General features: G+C 35.4%; 1 protein-coding gene and 1 long non-coding RNA gene across 2 annotated transcripts; one reads left to right on the top strand and one right to left on the bottom strand.

Moving 5' to 3' along the window:
- Positions 1 to 288: 288 nt before the first annotated feature.
- On the top strand, positions 289 to 2,849 carry LOC126591252 (uncharacterized). Its single transcript, XR_007612320.1, has 4 exons — positions 289 to 710; positions 794 to 915; positions 1,678 to 1,736; positions 2,600 to 2,849. It is a non-coding gene; the product is annotated as an uncharacterized LOC126591252 (long non-coding RNA).
- Positions 2,850 to 21,558: 18,709 nt separating this feature from the next.
- On the bottom strand, positions 21,559 to 22,420 carry LOC126591251 (uncharacterized). The gene has a single exon (XM_050256839.1). The coding sequence runs from the start codon at positions 22,335 to 22,337 to the stop codon at positions 21,693 to 21,695; it is 645 nt and encodes a 214-aa protein (XP_050112796.1). The 5' UTR covers positions 22,338 to 22,420; the 3' UTR covers positions 21,559 to 21,692.
- Between the last annotated feature and the right edge of the window lie 2,510 nt (positions 22,421 to 24,930).

The following is a 24,930-nucleotide window of genomic DNA, read 5'->3' as shown; positions in this document are numbered from 1 at the left end:
TGTGTTCGATGCGTTGTCGCTAGGTGGCAGAGTCGTCACATGAGATTCTAGTGCAACTATTGAGAATTAATTTGGATTCGACTTGATAAGGAACCAAGGACGACTTTGGATTGGAAAAAAGAAGGTCCTGAGAATTAAGACAGAGTAAGTGGTAAAAGCTTTGTGAAGGAAATCATTCAGTAGAAAATTATGTGGGAGAAAGAGAATCGGATGAGAGAGATTTACCCGAAGCTATTGTTGGAGTATGGTTGATTTAGTTGGTTGCTGGAATTTCGGGGACAAAATTCTATAAGGAGGGGAGATTGTCACAGCCCGTTCCAAAATATTACATTCGTGGCTGTGAATGGACGAAATTGCCCTTAAGAAATACTAAGTATGTGAAGCTCAAGTTGATAATTATCTAGGTTCCTAAGTTTTGAAAATAAAATGGAATTTAATAAGGATGGAACTTAGATTTTTAGGTTAAAATTTTGTGGTTTAGAGTTGGGGATTGGAAAAGGACCACGTGGGATCCCCATTCCTTATTTCCCTCCCCATTTCCCGTATACTGTCCTTCATACTCTCTTTCTCTTCCTCAGACCTCACTCTCTCTCTCACCCTCTCGAACACACGGGCAACCATCAAAACCACCTAAAACTATTACCAACGCCGGATTTAAAACCACCATTGCACTCCTGAGGACTCCACGATCACGTAGGTACCAGTTTAAGGTAAGTTTCACTTCGAAAACCCTAGTTTCTAAAGTTGCCGTGAATGTGTACTGTTCATGAGCTTTGAATTGGTTGATTTTTAGGACAATCCAAGCTCATAGTGAGCTTAGTGAGGTCCCAAGGAAGCTCGGAGTGCTTCGTTGGAAGGATTTGGACGTCGGGATCACGAGGGTTAAGTTTGGCCGGTTTTGCTTGGATTTTTCCGGTGATATTTAGTTGTTTTTGAAGCTTAAAAGTAGTATATTGTGATTCTACATGTTGAGGGCTTTAAATTGATATATTATACGAAGAAAATGGTTGAGAAACGAAGGAGAACGAAGCATTTGAAAATTCCCCAGTTTTCTGGCCACCGGAAAAACCAGTCCGGCGAACCCGCGAGGAAGAAGGTGCGCGTGGGCGCGCGTGGACCCGTGCCTTCCTTGGCGCGTGGGGGCGCGTGCTACAGTAAAAAATTAGTTTAAAAATATTTCGACGTCCATGACGTCGAGTAGATCACTGTGGTATATTCATATACCCAAATTGAGCACCATATGAGAAAGTTATTAAGGATTGTTGGTTAGGTGTTCGAATAACGTTTTATAGTTTTCGCATTAGGTGAAAATGTGAATTGATGATCCGACCGTTGGATCGTTATCAAACTTTAATACGTTGCAATACGTAATGTTTGAGGATTATTGGAACTTACGGATTGGGAATCCGAGTTACGGATCTTCCGGAATTGGAGTTGTAAGTTCATAAAATAAAATGTTAACCGTCACTTAGTTTTGGAAATTGACGGAGATCCGACCGTTGGATGGTAATGAAATTTTAGGATGTTATCCTAGAGATATATTGTGGACCTCTGGAAGTTATGGATTTAAAATCTGAGTGGTGGATCTTCCGGATTGAACTACGTAGTGACGTATTTTATATAAGTTATATATTCTATCGATATGAATTCTGAGGTTGGAATTAATTATTGTTTTAGGCGCCGATCGTCATGACGCCTTGGCGTATTGTGCTAGGGAGTTGTAGGGCGAACTCCAGGTGATGGGCAGTTTTGTTTTCTGTATACATATATACTTGCCGTTTTCCCAGAAATTGAAAATGCATGAAATTATGCTTTTAATGAAAATGTATAAAAGTATATGAGATATATTAGTTGAAATGTCATGCATGAAAGTATATGAAAAGTATATAGAAATGTGAATCGAATTGCCATGCATGAAATGATATGAATTGAAATATGATGCATATGTATGAATTGGTGCGGCGGACGCACATGTGAGTATCAGGTGAGTATTTAAATACTGTTATGATGATGTTGATATATATTGAGCTCAAATCCTGCACCATGGTTTAGTGCTTATAGTATTCACCGCATCGCACGCTCGCCTTGGATCCAAGTAGATGCTGGTCGCACAGTCCACGCGGAGTGGGTGCGACGGGCCAGTCGAAGAGTGTTAGTGAGATTTCGACTGGTGGGTGACCTTAGATTATGTGCACAGATGATTAATGAGAAAGCACTAGAGCGTAACTTGTGTGCAGAAGGCCGGACAGGTCACAGAGGTGACTCCGGTAGAGTGAGAGTGATAGATTTTGAGCTCTAGGTTCAACCGTACAGGCTATTAGAGGGCCTCCGGTTGATTACTTTCTTGCACCTGATATGATTATTGTTGATGCATCCATACTTAACTGTTGAATTAGACATGGCATGGCATGATTGATAAAGAGATAATGTTGAGATAGTAAAAATGAAGTTTTGAGAATATATATGTATACTTATATTTTACATTTCTAGGAAAGTATACAGGTTTTACGGAGAGGGGTTACAACGTTTTGAGAAATGTTTGGATTTGGAAAAGAATTGTTTTACTGACCCACTCAATTTTGATTTTGCGCCCCTCCAGGTTCAGGAATCACAAAGGTGTGGTGACTACGAGGAATTCGACGGTGTTCTGACAGATTGAACAAAATTAGGACTCACCTTCGGGTGTATCAACTTATAAATTGTATAATTAAAGCTTCCGTACTGTGCAAATGGTTACGTCACTCTCACGTGACGGCCAGCATGCCCTCCTTCGGGACGGGGTGTGTCATTAAAGGAGGTGTATAATGTTATTATTTGACTACGCAATAATGCTACTTGAATTCTCATTATTTGGCCAAACGTTTTTCAATGTAATTAGCCCTATAAATTAGTATTGCATAAATCATTAGGAGTATGGTAGTTCCAGTCAAGTCTTCTTCGCTTCTCTTCGTCTTCAATCCTTCTACTTCATCGATCACTTCTGTACCATAGGAAAGAATCGAGTTTTTCACTCGATTCAAGTATTGCGAGTGTACGCTTACAAAGATCATATGTTGTTGTATTCTGGAGGATAGGGCACCATAACCTGCTACACCGATACATTGTCTTAGAGGGACGAAATCTACTCTTAAGGACAATGATTACACGCCTCAACCTAAAATTTTGTTCTAATCAAGTATGGACAAAGAGCATTTCTGCACTCAAATGATAAGTATTTTATCGAATTTGGTTTATTTTATTTGATAAATTGTGATAATAATATTGTGGTATACTAATATTAATTTTATGTGATTTGTTGTAGAAGTAGCAGCATTCATATCGCCAATATTTCCAACAATCTTAAGAGTAGATTTGGGTTGCTACTTAAAATACTACTACAACCTTCCTCGATCAAATATGAATTCATGTTGTGTGGACAAGCCACAATGTATTGAGAACCATCAGACGTACATCAAAAGGGAAGTAACATCTTTATATGTTCTTGTTATATATGATAAGTATTGCATTGGATCATTTTGATAACTCACATCTGTTGATTTCATTGTAGGAGGACACTACAAAAGTCAGTCCAATTTGTTGATGGGCTCTGATTGCTTGATGATTATGACTAAATTGATCACAATATAATATATCTATATATATATATATATATATATATATAGGATCAAGGGACAAATATTTTTACAAACATTCTTACACTTCTTTGTAGTCTTTAGATTTTATAACATCCAAGGGTTCCTATTTATTCATTAAATGACTTGGATACTTATGTGGAATTTAACTAATATTAAAAATAAAACTAAAATTTGGAAGAAAATTAAAACTAAAATTAAAAGGGGAAGAAACCCAAGGATCATGGGCGTTTTATTTTCCTTCCATGGTCACTGCTACCATTTTCTTTGGTAATGATCAGCTTAATTAAACTTGTACAGAGATGATGTAAAAAGGAGATAAGTTGTGGCTTTTGTGTTGAAGCTGGAAATATTTATAATAGCTGATCGGGACGGACGTTAGGGTTCGTATCGTTCAGTTTGGTTTCCACAGAACTACCAAGAAATTAGAGTAACCTAACCGCATAAGCAAACACAGTTTTTTTGTTTAATTTGAATTCCTTTTTCTATATTTCCAATTGAATGCTAGTGGTCAGATGAGCTGAGAAGAATTGGTTCTTAGTCCGCGTGTGCAATGTAGTTAAGAAGAAATCTTAGAGGGTGTTTTGGTTGCGCATGCATGTGATTGCTTGGGTTCAAAGTCTGAATCAGTCTTGATCGAAATGGGAATGGGAGAACCAATTTTAGTTAAATTATCTTCATTTTTTAATTATATTTTTAATTTTCTAGATTTTATGTTTTTTTTTCAGTTTTATTTTATGTTTAATATTAGTTAAAATCCATATAAGCATTCATGTCATTTAATGAATAAATAAGAACCCTTGGATGTTATGTAATCAAAAGGCTTAAAAAAAGTGTAAAAGTATTTGTAAAAATATTTATCCCTTGATACTATCCCATATATATATCATTAACTTTGTTTTATTTCTATTAATGAGTCGATAGCTAGAAAGAAGCCTTGACAAGTAAGATCCATTTTGCACCTTATTCTCTTCGAATTATGTTAGCAGCTACTGCCTATCGTTTAGCAAATGTATAATTGATTTGATTTCCTTCTCTCTTATCACCCATTGGTCTTTATATTAATCCTTTTGGTTGCTGTTATATTGCCTTGCTTCACTATACCAATATAATTTAGTTGGATTTTTTTGTTTTTTTTTTTTTTGTAGAGAGTTGAAATAAGAAACGCTTTTGACATATAAATTTTATAGCATCTTTAAACTGTGGAGGTCACTCCATCTCATTTTGCTTGGAGGAATTAAATTAGATGCATTGTACCATGTGATTATGAGTATCATATAATTTAAGTTTTACTTTACATCTTTTACATGTATCACTAATGAGTTTGGTCGAGTGAATTTCAGGAGATCATTCAAATGTCGGGGTTATTGGAGAGCCCCCTTTGTGAGGAATATTCATTTTAAAATTAATGAAATATTTTAAAGGTTTTTTTTTTTATTAGCACCCCACAAAATATTGAATGCATCCCACATTATAATTTAATATTAAATGACTTATTTACCCCACTATGGAATGACAATTTTGACATTATTAGGTTTTAAAAAAAAAAAAAAATTCTTTAAATACACTCCAAATCACTTTTAGCGTATTATTTATTTTCACAACTATCAAAACCCTCCCACCCTCCATTGTTTAACAAAACCCTAACCGATGAAACTACAAACATGTTGATTGAGAAAAATTGCTTTTGACGAATGGAACACGAAATCACTTTTAGTGTATTATTTATCTTCACAACTATCAAAACCCTCCCACCCTCCATTGTTTAACAAAACCCTAACCGATGAAACTACAAACATGTTGATTGAGAAAAATTGCTTTTGACGAATGGAATACGAAATCGATGTTTCGGAAGCTTCACATGAGGTAAGACTTCATATTTTTCATTGTTTTAGTGATTTCAACTCATTATTTAATCTTGCGTTTGTTGCATTATTTAAACTTATATATTCATATTCATCTTTTAAGGATCACAAGGATCCATGAGCTGTTCATCAGTTTCTTTGCTGCTAGGGTTTTGTTGATTTTTGGGCTTTGTTTTTCTCTGCGAAACTTTATAATCATATATTTATTCTGAAAGTAAACCATATATGAAGTTCACTGGATATTAGTCAGTATAATGCTAGAAATTAAGTTGTCACAAGGTTGACCCTTCCCAATTTATGTACTGTATGAAAGGTTGACTCTTCCCAATTTATTTTGAAGATTCATATGCACTGGAACTCTACTGGATGAGCTTGCCAGATATGGGCCATCTTATAACTTCATGTTATCGTGTAGTGGTGGTTTTTTTTATCCCGTTTGCAATGCCTGTCATTCCTACCTTTATATGTATTAGGAGATGATGAGCCAACTAATCTTCCTGATATTGCAATTGGTTTAGTCAATGACAATCACTTTATACAGGTACTAAGAGTTGACTTACTTTTTTTGCAACATTGAACGTTGTTTTTGAAAGCTAATTGACTCTTTTTGTTTTGTACAACTACGTTTGGCACCAAGACATCCCATGCCACCGGTTGCACAAAATTGGCATACTCTTGTAGTAAATAATGCTCGACACCTTTAGCCAACTACCAAGATCGTGTGGAACAATTTAAGCTATTACCAGGTCTAAATAATGTAGCCACCACTGAAATGATGTCTTGATTGTGAATGATTTATGTTTTATAAACTGAACTGAAATATATTGATTGCCAGGGGTGAATACATTTGTAAAAACAAGGTTTATTTTTTAAGGGTATCTACCAGGCATGCAAAGCAACCTTGAAAAATATTTGAGCTAATTCCCTAAGCCAGAAAGGGCTGCACAAATAAACCTTCATCTGCAACAAAATGGCAACATCAGTTTTACTGTTCGTACTTCTAAAACATAACACTTATTAACCAACCATAAACGGCGGCACAAATAAACCTTCATTTAAATTGTGTAAAGTTTGCAACACATTTACCTTTCCATCTGACGTAAGCTTCCTTGTAACAGAATGGCCCTACATAACCAACACAATCATCTTAATTCCGATAATAAGTTCATAATTAATTCTTTTTGATACATTTCGTGATGCTTACCTAGAAGACGTGAGAAAGAGATTGAATTAATAACAGCCACAAAATGATCTATGCAACAATAACAAAAACCACAGATTGAGAAAATAAAATGGGCAAAAATGAATATATTATGAAACAATAGCATACAATCAAGTTGTATATTCATTGTAAAGAAAAAGATTACAAGACCTAACCAATATATGTATGTCGAAGAGAAGGAACAAGCCCCCTATCCCTCCTTGATTTAAGCCTAAAAGCTAACAACCAAAAGTAAATAACTACTAGATACACATCCCTTGAATTAAGGGGATTGACAACAAGAAACATTATTGGTGACAACAATGTACAAGAAGGCAGAAAACAACCCACTCTACACGGGACATCAACCCATCCCCCTAAAAATAGGTTAACAACAAGTACACACTTCTTCTAATACTCCCCCTTAAGCTGGATCAAATGGGTCAATTGATCTAAGCTTGAACAAAAGACGCTAAAAAATAGCAGACGTTAATCCTTTTGTGAAAATATCTGCTAGTTGATCATGATTGCGTGTGTAGTGAGTTTCAATCACCTTCGATTGAACTTGATTGCGAACATAATGGCAGTCAACCTCTATATGTTTAGTTCTTTCATGGAATATCGGATTCGTTGCAATGTGTATCGCAACCTGGTTATCACAGTGCAGGGACATGGGTTGTTAATGAGAAAACCCTAAGTCTAACAGAAGGTGTTCGAGCCAAATTAGTTCACACACAATGGATGCCATAGCACGATATTCTACCTTGGTGCTAGAGTGTGCAACAACACTTTGTTTCTTGCTTTTCCAAGTAACTAGGTTGCCTTCTACAAAGGTATAAGAAACTGTGGTAAACTTGCGATTGAGAGAATTGCCAGCCCAGTCAGCATCTATATAACCAGAAATGCAAGTGTGACCATTGTTGTGCATAATAATTCCTCTACCAACAGAACCCTTGAGGTAACGAAGCACACGGTGAACAATCTTCAAATGATCCGTGGTTGGAAAGTGCATAAACTGGCTAACAGGACTGACAACATGTGATATATCAGGACGCGTAATAGTCAGATAAATGAGTTTGCCAACCATCCTTTGATAGTAATGTATGTTTGGAATGACATCATCGTGAGGTTTCAACTTCAAGTTGTTATCCAAAGGAGTGCAACCAGGCTTGCAATCTGCCATATTTGCTTCGTGAATGAGGTCAATAACATACTTGCGTTGATTGAAAAAACAGACTTTGTGAGAGTGTGCCATTTCAATTCCCAGAAAATATTTTAGAGTGCCAAGATCTTTGATTGCAAACTTGTTGCTAAGATACTGTTTAAGAGCATTGATCTCTGACATATTATCACCTCTCACAATTAGATCGTCAACATATATTAGCACAATGAGTTTACCCACTGAGCTAGAACAAACAAATAGAGAGGAATCCGCAGTGCTTTGACGAAAACCAACTATTTCTATAACATGACTTAGCTTGGCATACCATGCACGTGGACTTTGCTTGAGACCATAAATGGATTTATGAAGTTTGCACACCATTTCTAGGTTATTTGATTGAGGATGACCTGGGGGAAGCTTCATATAAACCTTTTCTTCAAGTTCACCATGTAGAAAAGCATTTTTAACATCCATTTGAAAGAGAAACCATGCATTGTTAATAGTAACTGACAACAACACCCCAACTGTGTTCATTTTTGCCATGGGAGCAAAGGTCTCCTTATAGTCGACCCCATAGGTTTGTGTAAACCCTCGAGCAACCAAGCAAGCCTTATGTTTTTCAACCATGCCATCTGAATGGAACTTGGTTTTGTACACCCATCGGCTCCCCATTGCCTTTTTCGCTTTTGGCAGTTTCACTATGGTCCATGTGTGATTTTCATGAAGAGCTTGAAGCTCTTCTGCCATGGCATTTCTCCACTCACTATGAAGATTAGCTTCTTAAAAACTTTGTGGTTCACTAGTTTCATTAATAGCACTTAAGAACGCAACAAAACATGGTGAGACTTTGCTATAATCAATAACATCATTCAAATGATACCTGGTAGTGTATGTCACATAGTCATGAAACTTGGAGGGAAGTTTCCTCTCACGAGCAGGATTGCGACGAACTAGATGAGAGTGGACTATAGGCAACTGAGTAATGTCGTTGTTGGAAGGAGTCCCTGAAATAGGAGAGACTTTCTCTTCATAATGTGTCACGGAGTGAAGGTTGCTAGCATCCAGTTCATGCTCACTAGAAATGCATGTTGCATCTTCTTCATTTGGATATGGAGTTTGAAACAGTAAATGCTCCCCTGTCTAGAATCATCCAATGGTCATGAGTAAAGAACTTTTTCTTCAAATTTAACATCCCTTGAAACAACCATTTTTCTAGTTGTTGGATTGTAACACTTATAACCTTTTTGGGTGGATGAATAACCTAGAAAGACACATTTGGCAGCCCTTGGGTCTAGCTTGTCACGATTTTGTGCTTGAATGTGAACAAAGCATGTACACCCAAAAACTCTCAAATGTGATAAATTGATCTTTCTGTCTTTCAAGACCTCATAAGGTGATTTAAAGTTCAACACCTTACTAGGTAATCTATTAATGAGATATGTTGCAGTGAGAACTCCCTGAGACCAAAACTTCTTAGGTACATTCATGTGAAACATAAGAGCTCTAGTCCTCTCAAGTAGATCTCTATGCTTCCTCTTAGCTACCCCATTTTGTTGAGGTGTTCCAACACAACTTGTTTGGTGTAGTATACCATGCATGCTCAAGTATTGTGACATGTTATGAAACATATTCATTGCCATTATCTAATTGTAAAACATGAAATTTTGAAGCAAATTGTGGTCACAAGTCTATGAAAATCTTGAAAAACATTCATCACTTCATTTTTATCCACAAACGTTACAAAGTATTTGTATCCATCAAAAGACTCTAGAATTGGTCCCCAAACATCGGAATGCACGATTTCAAAAGAATTACTAGCCCTAGACAAAGAGGAGGTAAATGGTAATCTAGTAAACTTAAGAAGTGACACATGTCACAACACCTTGTAATTTTGCACAAGTTTGGGAACAAAGTGGATAGGACTTTTTCAAAAGGATGTAGTAGTCATTGATGCCAAAGTTGTTGTTCTTGAGCTAAGCTTAAAGTGACTTGAAAAACCTTGGGAACTTGAGTATGCTTGGAAAGGTAGTAGAGGTCATTTAAGAAAAATCCTTCACCAATCATTTTCTTGGTGACTAAATCCTAAAAAATAACATTTTTTTGGAGAGAAAATGGTAAGACAATTTAATGAGTTTGTGATCTTGCCAACAGATAAAAGTTGAAAAGGGAATGAAGGGACATAAAGAGCCTCATACTCGACATCACTTGAGATTTATTGTGTTTTTCCTTTTCCTACAACCATAGCACATTTGCCATTAGCAACTAACACTTGAGATGGAGTTGAAAGTTTTTCAAAGTTATGCAAGTTTGTAGACTTGTTAGTCGTATGATCAGTGGCTCCTAAATCTATATCTAATAATCATGCACATTACCTACTTTGAGAGCAGTTGAGAAAGAATGTAAGATGCCTGAGATATCTTGTTGTATCACACCTTCATTCTCAGCCAGAAAACCAGTAAACTATCATAGTAAGGCTGTTTGATTGTTGTCACACTGATTCGTTAGTCTTTCACTATCTTCATGACCTTGTTTCTTGTGAAGGGAGACAACAAATTTATTGATTAGAGTGGCTGGATTGGAGGTGAACTTCAGTGCTCCTTCAGATGAAGTGGTGGCAATATGATTTTCCTTGTAAGAAGAGTTGTGTGAGCCCTTAAAAGAACCTTTGTCGTTGTCCCTAGGGAACTTTGGCCTTAGTTCTGGATGAAGAATCCAGCAATGATCTCTTGAATACCCTCCAGCATCATATTGACTACATTTCAGACCATATCTTATTCCTTTGTAGCCCTTCTCCTCACCAGGTTTATGGTTAGAAAAATATGCCTCAGCTTCTGGTATATTTGCCTTAACTTCCACGGTCATGACTTTTCTGCAAACTTCTTCCCTTTGAATCATGGCACACACACTTGAGAAAGAAGACAGATCTAGAATCATGAAGATGTGACTTCGTAGGTCTTCGTATTCAGGACTCAGGCTCGCTAGTAGTTGGAATATCTTGTCTTCCTCCGCTCTTTTAGTTAACACGGCAGCATCAATGATGTGTGGTTGGTACACATTCAACTCATTCCACATGGTGGTCAACTTTCCAAGATGTTGCACAAATGAATTTCCTTCTTGTTGTAGGCCAGCAATACCCTTCTTTAACTAAAACACTCGAGCTGCATTATTTTGATTCCCATACATTTCCTTGAGATTTTTCCAAAAAGTCAAGGAGGATTCAGCATAATTGAAAATTTATGCAATCTTACGATCCATAGAGTTAAGTAGCCACAACATGACCAACTAATCTTTGCACATCCAAGCATCATAATCTGGGGAGGGCTTCTCAGGCATTAGAATAACACCATTGACATAGCCAAGCTTTGATCGTCCTCCCAAAGCAAGTGTGACTGCTCTCTCCCAGGGAAGATAGTTAAACTCATTTATAAGACAGAACTAAGACGTTGATTTGGGTTGACATCAACGTCTGAGCGAGGTGATGATGGAGCTGCATGAAAGTTGTCTCATTTGCCATGTATTGAACTTTCTTCAGCCATGTTTGAAGAACAAACAAAAGCTTAAAAAATCTCTCAAAAGAGTACACAGAGACAGTCCAGTTAGGGTCACTGCTCTGATACCATATTGGAGTTTTCAAGTTGTATATTCATTGTAAAGTAAAAGATTACAAAACCTACCCAATATATGTATGTCAAAGAGAATGAACTGTTAACACATCAATGGCACTGCCATTGATGAAGGCAAGAAACACAAATATCACAGAACCTTATGATCAAAGAGATGAATGAGAGAGAGAGAGTATCTTTGTATTTGTTCAGAATGAATTGTATACAGTGGCCTTACAATCTACTTATATAGAATCCTAGGCCTTAAGCTAGCTGACAGTTACTAACTAACTAACAACTTATCTGAGGTGGCATAACAAACTTACTGAGATGGTATATGATGTGGCATTATCTTCAACATCCCCCCGCAATCTTAACTGGGATTCCTAAGTTGAAGATTGTAGCAATGATGATTGAATGCATGATTGTGCAACCCTTTTGTTAATACATCATCAGTTTGATCTTCAGTAGGAACATATACTACTTCCAAATCATTCTTTTGTACCATTTTCCTAACAAAATGGTAGTATGTGTCTCGGTGCTTGATCTGAGAATGAAACACCAGATTTTCACTTAAAGCTATTGTAGACATATTATCTTTAGAATGTTCTTCACCCATGCAATATCAGTTGCGGTATATGCAAAAGCCTTATATTCAGCTTTAGTTGAGCTTCTGGAGACTGAATTTTGTTTCTTTGCTTGCCAAGATATATGATTATGCCCCAAGAACATAACATAACCAGTCACTGGTTTTCTGGTGTTAAGATATGCAGCCTAGTCTGAATATGAGAATGCACTGAGATTAAATAATGTATTTGCTATATAATTGATTCCAGTTTGACTTGTCCACTTCAAATATCTGATGATTCACTTCACAGCTCCAAAATGCAATTCTGTTGAAGCATTCATGAACTCACAAACCAAATTAATTGCAAAAGCAATGTCTGGCCGTGTGAAAGTTAGATATTGTAATGATCTAACCAAGCTTCTGTATAGAGAGGGATCTGCCATTGGAATTCATTCTACATCAATCAACTGACTATGAGGTTTACAAGGTGTGGCTGCAGGCTTGCATGAATCCATTCCTGCCTTATGGATCAAATCTATAATGTACTTCGATTGATTAACGAACACATCACCATTTTCTTTATATTGAATCTGTAGACCTAAAAAATATGTCAACTTCCCCATATCCTTCAATTCAAATACTTCTGATCATTCTGTGATAATATGTTGTACTTTGGATGGATTTGATCCCGTGAGAATAATGTCATCCATGTATAACAGTAGCACAATTGTATCCACACCATCAATCTTAACAAATAAACTTGTATGCGAAGGAGATGCAATGAAATTCAGTGCAATTAAGTAGCTTGTGAACTTGGAATTCCATGCCATGGGAGCTTGCTTTAAACCATATAGTGACTTTATCAGTTTACACACATGATTTGGGCTAGTAGGATCAACAAAGCCTTGAGGTTGTTTCATATACACCTCTTCCTGTAAATCACCATGCAAAAATGTGTTTTTAATGTCCAATTGCCTTAGATCCCAACGATTCACTGTAGCAACTGCTAAAATGATTCTCACTATCGTGTGTCTTACTACAAGACTGAAAGTATCTAAGTAATCAATTCCATGCTCCTGAGAAAACCCTTGAGCCATTAATCTGGCTTTGTATCTTGGCACACTCCCATTTGGATTTTTCTTGATTTTGTAAACCCATTTACTACCAACTATTGATCGATCATATGGTGGTGGAACCAACATCCATGTACCTTGTGCCCTAAGATAATCATACTCCTCTTGCATTGCTAATTGCCATTGTGGTATACTAGCTACTTTTCGAAATGTACTTGGTTCTGTCACATCACTTATTTCAGAAATCAATGAATAGCCTCCATTAAAGAAGTCATCTTCATTGAGTTGTAGTGATTGCAGTTCAGGAAATGAAGTAATCATGGCTGCATAATTCTTTCTTTGAATAGCACCACTTCTTAGTCTAGTTACAACAGACTCAGAGGAATTGATAGGACAAATATTAGATTCTGGTTCTAAGTGTACAGGGATAATTACCTCAAGTTGTGAGAGTGGACAGGCAACATGTGATTTGTACCAGAGTGATGATGATTTGGAGATTGATGTTGACTTGGAGATAAAACTTCCACAGCAGTTGAAACATTGTCATTAAGCTCACTGTGTCTTGAATTCATACTAATATCTAATGCTGACTCATTATTGTTTTCTGATCTTATTTCTTCATGAACTACTTGAATGTCAACTCATTCATGCCCTTGTCTTTGATCCTATGCACATATTTCAGGTAAGTGAATCACTACATTTGACAAACTTGACTTAGGCATCTCTCTTGTATTACTTGAACTTGTACTCTTCTTCTCATTCTTGAAATGTCTTCATCATGAATAACCTGTCTTGATAATATGAACTTTCTGGTATTTATCTCAAAACAGATAACCCCTTTGTATCCTTGAGTAAATCCAAGAAAAACACATTGAAGTGACCTTGGTTGCAGCTTATTTCCATTGAAAGGCCTGAGTAGAGGATATATTGCAGTGCCAAAAATTCTTAAATTGTGAATCTCAGGATTTTGATTAAACAACACCTGATATGGAGATTTCATTCCAAGTACTTTACAATGCATTTTGTTTATCAAGAATGCAGCATGTGAACATGCATGGTACCAAAATGGCATAGGAACATCTGTTTCATTCATCATTGTCAAAGCTGTTTCCACTACATGTCTATCCTTCCTTTCTGCAATCCCATTCTGCTGTGGGGTTTGTGGACATGACAACTGATGAACAATGCCCTTATTTTGCAGAAATTCCTTAAACAATTTACTTCCATACTCTCCTCCACCATTAGATTGAAGACACTTAATGGTTTGATTAAATTGAGTAGTCACAAAGGCACAAAACTTGACAAATAGTGAAAATGCATCAGATTTATTTACCATAGGAAAGATCCATACAAACCTAGAATGGTCATCTACAAAGCTGATATAATACCTATAACCTTCAACTGACTTTTAAGGTGATGGACCCCAAACATCAGTGTGAATCTTATCAAACACAACTTTGGATCTTTCTGATCTTACATGAAAAGGTAATTTGCTCATTTTACCTTGAATACAGGCTATACACAATGAAGCACATTCATTTACACTAACTGGTATTTGACTATTTTGTAACATAGACTTTAATATCTCTTTTGATGGATGTCCCAGTCGCTAATGCCATACAACAGCTTTAACATTCCTTCCCAAAAAGCAGCACATCTTCCCAACCTTGTAGCAAATGATTTCTGAAACACCGTTACTGGAATCTCGAACAATTCTCCATCATTACTCTTTCCTTGGTACAAAGCCAGATGTGTTGCCTTGTCTTGTATAAAGAAAGTCAAATAATCACATATAAACCAGCAACCATTGTCTTTACATAGTTTCTTTACAGATAACAGATTCATAGTTATCTTTGGCACATGTAAGACATTATGTAAAATGAGAGAATCAGAAGATGTGTTAATGATAGATAAACCAATGTTGTGAACTGGCAAACCTTCACCACTTCCAACAGTGATTTTAACATCCCCAGTATATGGGGTTACCCGGCTTAATATATCTAGATCAGCAGTCATATGGCGAGTTGCACCTGTGTCAACCACCCAAGTGTTTGCAACTGAAAACTCATGAACACTGTTTGAGCTTGAACTTGCAATGTTTGATCCCTGTGCTGTCATTCCCATAAGAGATTGAGGTGGAGTTGCACCTTGATAGGCATAATTGTTCCTGTGATAACATTCTAGAGCTGTGTGTCATTTCTTTCCACATATTTGACACACCAGAAAACCATTTGTTGAATGACCTTGAAACTATGCCTTTGATAACAATTTGTAGTTGTATGTCCTCTTCTTGAACAAATCTGACATTCGGGTGTCACTGTAGACTTATAGTTAGTGTTACCAGTCCAATTGCTTCCTTGCTTAAAGCTATTTCCTGAGAAATTGTTTCCAGAACCTGAATTGGTGTCATAAAAAGAACCATTGCCATGATGTGAACTCTTCCCATTATCTGTGTATCCATTGGAGTTTCCTTGTCTATTTCCAAAATTTGAAAAAGACCTGGAATTATTGTTATTGCCATAGAACCTTCTGTGATTATTGTTGAAAATACTCCTTTGTCGTGAATGAAAGGTCTTTCTGCCATTACCTACATAGCTTGAACCACCATTAAAGCGTTGAAGCCCTTGAGAGTTTCAACTCTTTCCTTGTTCATAATTTGAAAAATATCCCTGAACTCCTTGTATATTTGATGGCTCCCCTTGCCTACATAAAGCAAATATAGAACCTGTGAGACTTGTTATCCTGGACTCAATATACCTTTTTGCACCAAGAAGCTATGCTCAAAAGTCTTTTAAAGAAATACAAGAATCCCTTGCCAAGATTACTGTTTTAATGACTTCAATTTTAGGTGGCAACCTAGATATTGCATCAATTATTAAATCATTGTCAGTGATCTTTTCGCCAGCAGAAACAAGTTGATCTCTGATTCCTTTCAACTTCAACAAATACTTATCTACCAAGTATGTGCCTTTTTGTATAATATGAAACTCTGACTTTAGTTGATTCACTCGAACTATAGAAACTGATGCAAATCTTTCTCGAAGACAATCTCGAGCCTCCTGAGATGTTTTACAACCTACAATGTGATCCATTGCTTCATCCGAGAGGGTAGCAATTAGCAAACTCAACAATACCAAGTCTTTCTTCACCCATTCTTTGTATTCAACTATTATTTCTCTTGTAACCCCAGTTTTTGTGCTGACAGAATACTTTGGTGGACATTGAGATTCACCACTAAAGAACTCAAAAAGATCATAACCTCTTAACACAGACTAAAATTGATAGCTCCACTTTGTAAAATTATCATCTTGAAGCTTCACAGTTATCATCCCCAAAAGTCCTTCAATCTTAACACAATTTGCTGCCATTATATCTAATTTCGAAAAACAAATTTCACCAAGATTCCTTATTTCTTCTTCAAATTAACAATCAACTAGCAATAACCAATCAACAAAGAAAACACTTGTAATCAATCTCAAAGATACTACTTTTCACACTTTGGCATCGGCCTTCTACAAGTGGAAAACAAGAATCACAATTATATCAATCCAATCACACTTTGGCATTGGCCTTTAACAAGTGAATATCACAAACTACTTCACAATTCCATCAATTTTATCAAAAACAGCTTCGGCCTTGTATTGATCATATACACATGAAACTGACATTTACACAAACACATAGAGTGCAAGAACTTCAAACATACTCAGCAAACGCCATGAAACTTAAACCATACACCCCAGATAGCATTGTACAATTCTGACTCCAGAGAACATTTCACAAGAAATACTTGATCGAAGAAATAACCAAAGATGGTCCCTTTGAACTATCTGTAATATCTTCACGAAACACCCGTAAACAAAATCACCAAGAACCACCAGCGAAAGAAATCACCAAAGATCATCCCTTCGAACTACCCTCAATGCTTACAAGACACACCAACGGAAAAAATCACCAAAGATCGGCCGTGGGCGATTGATGCCATGTTAACACATCAATGGTACTGCCATTGATGAAGGCAAGAAACACAGATATCACAGAACCTTATGATCAAAGAGATGAATGAGAGAGAGAGAGAGAGAGAGAGTATCTTTGTATTTGTTCAGAATGAATTGTATACAGTGGCCTTACAATCTGCTTATATAGAATCCTAGGCCTTAAGCTAGCTGACAGTTACTAACTAACTAACAAACAACCTATCTGAGGTGGCATAACAGACTTGTTGAGATGGCATCTAATGTGGCATTATCTTCAACAGGAACAAGCCCCCTATCCCTCCTTGATTTAAGCCTAAAAGCTATCAACCAAAAGTAAACAACTACTAGATACACATCCCTTGAATTAAGGGGATTGACATTAAGAAACGTTATTGGTGACAACAATATGTACAAGAGGGCAAAAAACAGCCCACTCTATATGGTACATCAACCCATCCCCCTAAAACTAGGTTAACAACAAGTACACACTTCTTCTAATAATATATGACAAGGAAGAGATGAGATGATAAGAATTGTGAATTGGAATCGTGAGACATACAGGGAAGTACTCTTTAGTATTATTGAGTACTCTCATAATTTTATGGTTTTCACTTATCTAATTTGCTCAGCACATGAACTTTGATAGGGCATGTAATTTCTGCTTACTTAATTTCCAAGTAGTTGTCAATTGATAAAATAACAGAATGAAACACATGTGGTCCTTAATCAGTGCATAATTCAAGTAATTTTTAAGTAATTTTCTTGTGAGTGTAAATACAATATCAGAAACACATGTTGTCCATAATCAGTGCAAAATTCTAAGTGTTTCGCATCTCTCCTTATGAGATTGTTAAATGAGCTCATGTATGACAATATTTTAGTATAAAAATGAATGGAATTAATTTTTGATAAGGATATATATTGTTTGCTCAGCTTTGGTTTCGACTTCGACATAGTGCATGGAGAAAAACAAAATCATGGAATTTTATGGTTGAGTTTTAAAAAGCATTCAAGTATATGAATATCTTGCGTGTGTAATGGTTCCACATATGGATCATCTTAATATCCTGGTCAAATAGTTTTAATGTGGGTTTCATTTTATTTTCTCATTGATATTATTTTATTTTGTCTATGGAGTTTTATGCCGATTAATGTTGATATTTATAATAGAGAGAGAGAATGCGCTTATGAATTTTGTGTTAAATAAGAATTAATTCTTGAGCATTTAATATGCAAGTTATTTTGAGAAATTATCGTAATATCATGATATTATGTTTTATAGAGCTTCCAATACCATGAGTATGTGGGGTATGTGTGAAGTTACAAATTGTTAGAAATATTACTTACAAAGGATAATTTTTCGTTGATTGTTGTGATTACGCGTTTCTTCTCTAGGTAGTGAAATGATACCGTGGAAGTGAACATAGAAAATTACAATGACAGTCCACCATGAAAGACAAGACGTATATCTCTTGAGAAGAAAGTTATATTAGTTGTACTATTAATTAAAATTTGACGCATGGTGAGTTTTTACGTTATACTCATTACATATGAAGATGCTTGTTGCTAATCTTTTACTTGTCATGACATTTTAATAGACGGTGTATCGGATATATTCTAACTTGACATGCATGCCGAAAAGTTGAGGCTAAGTGGCTTAAAATTCTTTTAGTTCCATCCAATTATATAAGAGATAATGTTGTCTGTCTATTAATGAGATTTTCAATTCGTCTAAAGCGTTCAACTAATTGAAATATAAATGTCTCTGTATTGTATTTATATAATCATTTCAGACAAAAGTATATTTTCATGTATCTTTCAATGCTTGAAATTAATTTTAAATTTGTATGGAACTAATGATATTGCGTTTGAGTTTTTGTGATGCTTGAATCAGAGCTACTATGAATTAAGGAGAAGGTGATAGAATTTTTAATGACCTTACAAGGACACGAACTGTGTACTAATGACATTTACAAGGAGTTGTAAGTAACTATCAGCCGATCAATATCTTACTATCACTATTGAGTATTATCAAGTGTTTTCAGAATGTTCAAATTGTGGGGGTTGGAGAGCTCTGCGCATTAAAAAAACTTTATTACATGTTGGAACCCTCATTTGTCCTACATCGGACAGAGGGAGAAGAGAACAACAGTTTAAATAGAAATACCTCTCTCTAACTAACACCAAGACCTTTTGTGATAAAACCCTATACCTGAGGATTATGCAGGTGGTTAAGTGAGGACAGTATCGGTGTTGTTGGAGTGAGCCCTCGACCTATTGACGTGGTATATGCGTTGTGCAAGTTTTAGGCACCAAACCAAGACTTCCACCTCTTTTTCCCAACTTTGCGCGACAAAGGTGAACATTCGTCATGCAAAACTGTTTTGCGCGACGTCAGTCTTCATTGCGCAAAGTGAAAACAGAAATTTCACTTTTTGTCATTCTGTCATGTATTCTAACACAAGTCAAAAGCCAAACCTCCCATACAAACATCCTAAATCAAAAGCCAGGTGTCTAAATTTGTATTACAGTTGGCTGTGATAAATTCATTTTCTTCAAGTGTACTAATTCATTTATAACTTCTTTTTTACTTATACAGAATTTCATAAAAGAAGATTTCATTTATGTGTACAACTCATTTTTGTTTTCTTTATAGATTTAACAGGAAATGTTACCATATATAACTGGACATAAGTTGTTTTTTAATAGAAGTTCTACCGATGACTTCTGAATTATTTTGTTCATCTCGGTCTATACTAGTTGAGGAAAATGTGAAGACCTAATTACTAGTCTTAAAATCATATGATAGTGAGAAAGCATAGTCACAATAAAATGGAAAGACTTAACTAATAGTCAGAAGAACATGTAAGTTTCTTATGATGCATGATCAGTCTTTTGCCTTCAGTTTGACTTCAACATATTACAGTATATGTGTACTTAACTCAAAAAATCTCTTACGATATTGTAAAAGAGGATTTAGAACCAGCTCAGAATAGTGACCCTTCATGTTCGAAATCCAACACTATAATCCATAAATCTTAAATTTATCTTTAACCGTCGATTGTCATTTACGCTTTATTCTTCTTACTGAATTTCATTTTTAAAATTTTCTTTTTTGAAAACATGAGCATTTGACAGATGTAAGAAGATGAACGGTTCAGATCTTTAATATCACATTTCGATATTTACGATCAATTGAAATATGAGTCGATGTCATATAGTTTTTAGAAACTTTATAAACATCAAGCAATATTTTCACTAACTGTAAAACTCTGAATATAATATCAACGATCCAAAATGTTCATCTTCATGCATCCTCTAATAGATCATGTTTTCAAAAAAGAAAAGCTGAAAAAATAAAATTTGATGAGAACAATGAAGCGTAAATGTAAACAACAATCAACGGTTAAATTTTGATCTATGATTTATTTAATTATATTGGCAAATTTCGAAGTTAAGCTCTTCATGAAAGTTGCAAAGCTTGTCATTACGAGCGTTTATATATATTTTCTATTTTTTTACACTTCTACATTAATTAAAAAACTATTAAAGACTTTACTTAAATAACAGTCGTAAGATAAATGAGAATAAATCTATACCGTTGGATTCTATTTCACTTATATTATTAGAACTTTTTTGGATGAAGAAACCCCTTCTCTATTCCAATATTTTCCAATTTTACCATTTGATCAATTTAGGTAAGTGAAAATATACTTAAAAGAAAAATGTGTTTTTATGTTTTGGATGTGACAATATGGTATGTATATACTTATTCAGTATTATGTTTTTCATTTGATTATTTATTGGTTTAAAATATATTTTCCTTAACGAGTAACGGGTCGGGTCATATTACTTGTTAATATTATCGGTTCGATTTCGGGTCGGATCATTTTACCCATTTATTTTAACGGGTGTTACATGACATGATCCGTTAAGATATCGAGTATGAAATGAAAATGAAACGAACACGAAAAACACGACACGAATACCAGGTCTAAGAACCAACATCATTCCTCTCTGATTCCAGACAGTTTTAGTAAACAACTTCAACAGGAATCTGATTCTACTTCCACCTCATTCCAATTCCTCCTCAATCCTATTCCTCTCAATCTGATTACGGATTAGTAAACGCCCTTGGTTTATTTTCTTTGATAAATTGTGATAATAATATTGTGGTATACTAATATTAATTTTATGTGATTTGTTGTAGGAGAAGTAGCATTCGTGGTGTCAACCTTTCTCCTCCGAAACTGGTAAAATTTGGTTACCACAAGTATAATAATAGAGTTTTAGTGGCTAGTACATGACCAAATACAGAGATGAGCCAATCTAAACAAATGATTATTTTATGCAACTAAGAGGGCATTTTGATTGCTCTTGTAGAAAAAGAAGCACTAGTGGATTGCCTTGTGGATTAGTTTTCATCTTCAAGCTAGTCATGTATCCCGGTACCACTCACAAATAAATATAGACAAGAATGAAGAAAACCATACGTACAATTATCACATCTTTCTTTCTTCTTATGCCCTTAATTAGCTAACAGTAAATTTACAAATTAACTTTTCTCTTGATAAAAAAATGAATGTAATTGTAAAAACAAAAATGAAATTAATTAGATGAGTTCTTGCTCTTTTTGTTTCCACTCCAGCCCTATATATTTGCATGGTGAAAACCTAACCTTGTATTCAGAAATAGTTTCAAGCTTAGGCGACCATAATTGCTCTTTAGACACAACAAGCTGTTCATAGTGTTTTTGCAGCTCAGGTGTGCTACAAAGAAAAGTACTACTACCAGAACTAGCAGCATCATCAAACGACCCATCTATTTTCTTGTGACCTCTTGCAATTAACCTTGTTATGAACTCCGGTACCACCTTGATCAAGACCTTTCCATTCGAACTCTTTATGTACTCAAACGGGCACTCCCCAAAATTGATAGGAGCTGCCTTCTTGTTAGGGCTTGACGATGAGCCTAGGGCGGCAAGAGTCGAGGCTGTGAGGACGCTACATGCGAAACGATCAATCGGAAGAACGAAATACGTCTGGCCATGCATGAGCTCGTCGTCGATGGCTAAAGCTGGAACGGGGTGGCCGATGAAGAAAGAGTCTGCGTCGCAAACCATTTGGTCTGGAAACTCAAACATGATCTCTCCAGCGATGTGTTTTCCTTTGAGGAGTCTTGTGCTGCCTTCTGAAAATATTACTTTCACATCTGAGTTAGCTTTTTTTTGGAAACAGGGAGAAACTGCATTGCCCATATGATTGGATGGAGAGAGATGATAGTTAAGGAATTAGGAATGTAGTTGGCTTTTAGATAAGGGACGACGGGAGAGAAGGGGTGTTGGGGGTATTATATAACAACTATACAAGAGGGCAGGGATGAAATTGACTTGGATAAAGTCTTTGCATGTTTTCTTTAGGGTTTGAGCATGACGGTGGTCAGTTATGTCGGCTTTGACAATCTCTCTCGTGTTAGGTGCGGCCTTAACCACTCAGATAAGTGGTTAATGGTCCTTTTCAAACTTTAACCAGATCATAACCAGTATGTTATCGTTTTGTTTTCTGTTTAGCACACTCTACGTTACCTTAAATTCGATTTTCAGTCATAAACGTAGGATGCAATTATCTACGAAGTGGGATAAACTATGGAAGATTTTTTTAATTATTATTTTGACTTTTAAATGCATACATTAATTACTACTATATACTTATCTTGTAAAATTTAATTTTTGTAAATTTAAGAAGAGAAACAGAAATCCATTTCTTTTTCACTTTGTCTAAATTCCTTTGAATAAGTCCCTCACTCAATAGCGAATTCAGAATTCTAACCTCGAAGGGTCCCAATGTAAAAAGTTTAAAAATAATTCAAACGAAATATAGTGAAAAATTAAACAATAACACTTTTCATTATAAATCCTGGTAAAAGCAACACTGCAAGTTTCAATTCTCTATATCTTAATAAAAGCTGTTCTTAGCTAGGTCATTTTAAAAATAAAAATAAAAAAAATAAAACCTTCTCCTCTTATGAGTACATTGATAGTTTTTCAACCTATTACGAAGGACCAAAAAGAGGGTTTATTTTTTGTTTGGTTATAAAAATCTAAAAATTGTTCTCCATTAAGATTTTTTTCTCCATTAGCTCATCTAAATAAATGGTCAACTTAGTGGCCTGTATCACTCTTTAAACTTGTTAGCCCAGATAGTGAGGATTCATGTGTTAAAAATCCTAAACATGTGAAGCGAGCCATTTCATTTAAAGTCAAGTAGATCAAACGACGACATAGAAGCGGGAAAAAGGAGTTTCAACATCTTCCTCGCGAAGCAATTGCTACATTCAACTCATTCAGGCCTCCTCTATGGATGTACCTATAAATTTCGACTGGGCTATAACCATATCTTGTCTAACAGAACAAACAAACTTCTTTGAGGTGTAGTTTCATCCCTCATTTTGAAACAATCAGAGGGTCCCCGGAGGACTTTCATAGGCATTTTCCCGGCGTACGGAAATGTATGTATGTATGTATGTATGTATCAAAGGACAAATATTTTTAACGGAATTTGCCTGCAAATACAAGTAAGAGGAGCTCTTGTTGGAGAACTTTAGCTAGGTTAGCGTAGATTTATTTGCCATGTATGCTCGTTGTTTGCTTGTTTCCGTTAGGCTCTTAGATTAAACCCGTTTTAATGGTTGCGATTGCATTGATTCATTGACTATTTTCAAATAAAAAAAGGAAAGTATAAATTTAGAATAATGAAAATTATATATTATGATAGTATTTTGATTTCTATCTCTTCTTATCTCTTCAAATCCGAAAATAAAACTTTGCCTTCCTACATGCTCTTGCTGATGGTGTGGAGAAGAATGAAGAAATAGGAAGAGAGTGACATGGGATTCAACTTGTTTGATTCATGGACTTCTTGTAATCTCCTCTTATTTTCTTTTCTAATCTTTAGCCATTCAAGGACAAATAAAAGATCAGATTTTAGATTACAAACACCAAAACAAACTTTATTTTAAAACACGCTTCCAAATCAAACTAATGACCTTCACCTATCTTTAGATCAACAGTGCTCATACTTTTTTTGCTCGAATGAAGCCGACATAATCATATTTGACCCGATATAATCACGAGGCACTTAATATTTAATAAACTCTGGAGTTGTCATCAATTCATGGTTTGAAATTAAGAACAGCCACACGCTTGATGCTTGGTTAAGCAGGGCGGGCCCAGGCCCAGTGCGGCAGGGCGATCGTCCGGGGTCCAATATAATTGGGGGTACCAAAATTATTAGGGTAGTATATTTATATATGTTTTCATAAGAGTATAAATTTATAAAATTTGGTTCAATGACAAAGAAATTTAACTAGAACTTGTGGTTTTGTTGTTTGAAATTAATGAGGAGGTCTAGGGTTCAAAACACTTATTTACTTTTCAATTTTTACAAATTTCTTTTCATAAGAGTATAAATATATAAAATTTGGCTTAATGATCAAGAAATTCAATTAGAATCAATGATTTTTGTTGTTTAAAATTAATGAGAGGTCCTAAGTTTGAAATGTTAAGTGCATGTTTATTCTTTTCAATTTTTACGAATTTTTGTTTGGTTGTTAATTTATTTTTAATTAGTAGCTAGTAGCTATGTGAGTTGTTATTTTTAAACATTCAAGTCTAATTTTCAACGAAGAGTAATACGTTGACAAAATTTTTAGATCAAATTTGCAAATCATATGACGTGTCATCAAAAAGTTTAATTTAGTACCCATTTATTACTTATACATATCAATTGAAGACTCAAAAACATCATTATTTTTTTAGTCCCATATTGATAAGGTTAGTAAATAAGATAAAA

Source organism: Malus sylvestris, chromosome 11 (assembly GCF_916048215.2).
Source record: "Malus sylvestris chromosome 11, drMalSylv7.2, whole genome shotgun sequence".
Classification (NCBI taxonomy): domain Eukaryota; kingdom Viridiplantae; phylum Streptophyta; class Magnoliopsida; order Rosales; family Rosaceae; genus Malus; species Malus sylvestris.
Note: the sequence above shows the minus strand (reverse complement) of the source record. Positions and strands in the feature narration are given on the sequence as shown.

What these genes read in the sequence shown, in the direction of transcription:
- LOC126591251 (XM_050256839.1), bottom strand. Translation starts at nt 22,337, where the DNA reads ATGGGCAATGCAGTTTCTCCCTGTTTCCAAAAAAAAGCTAACTCAGAT.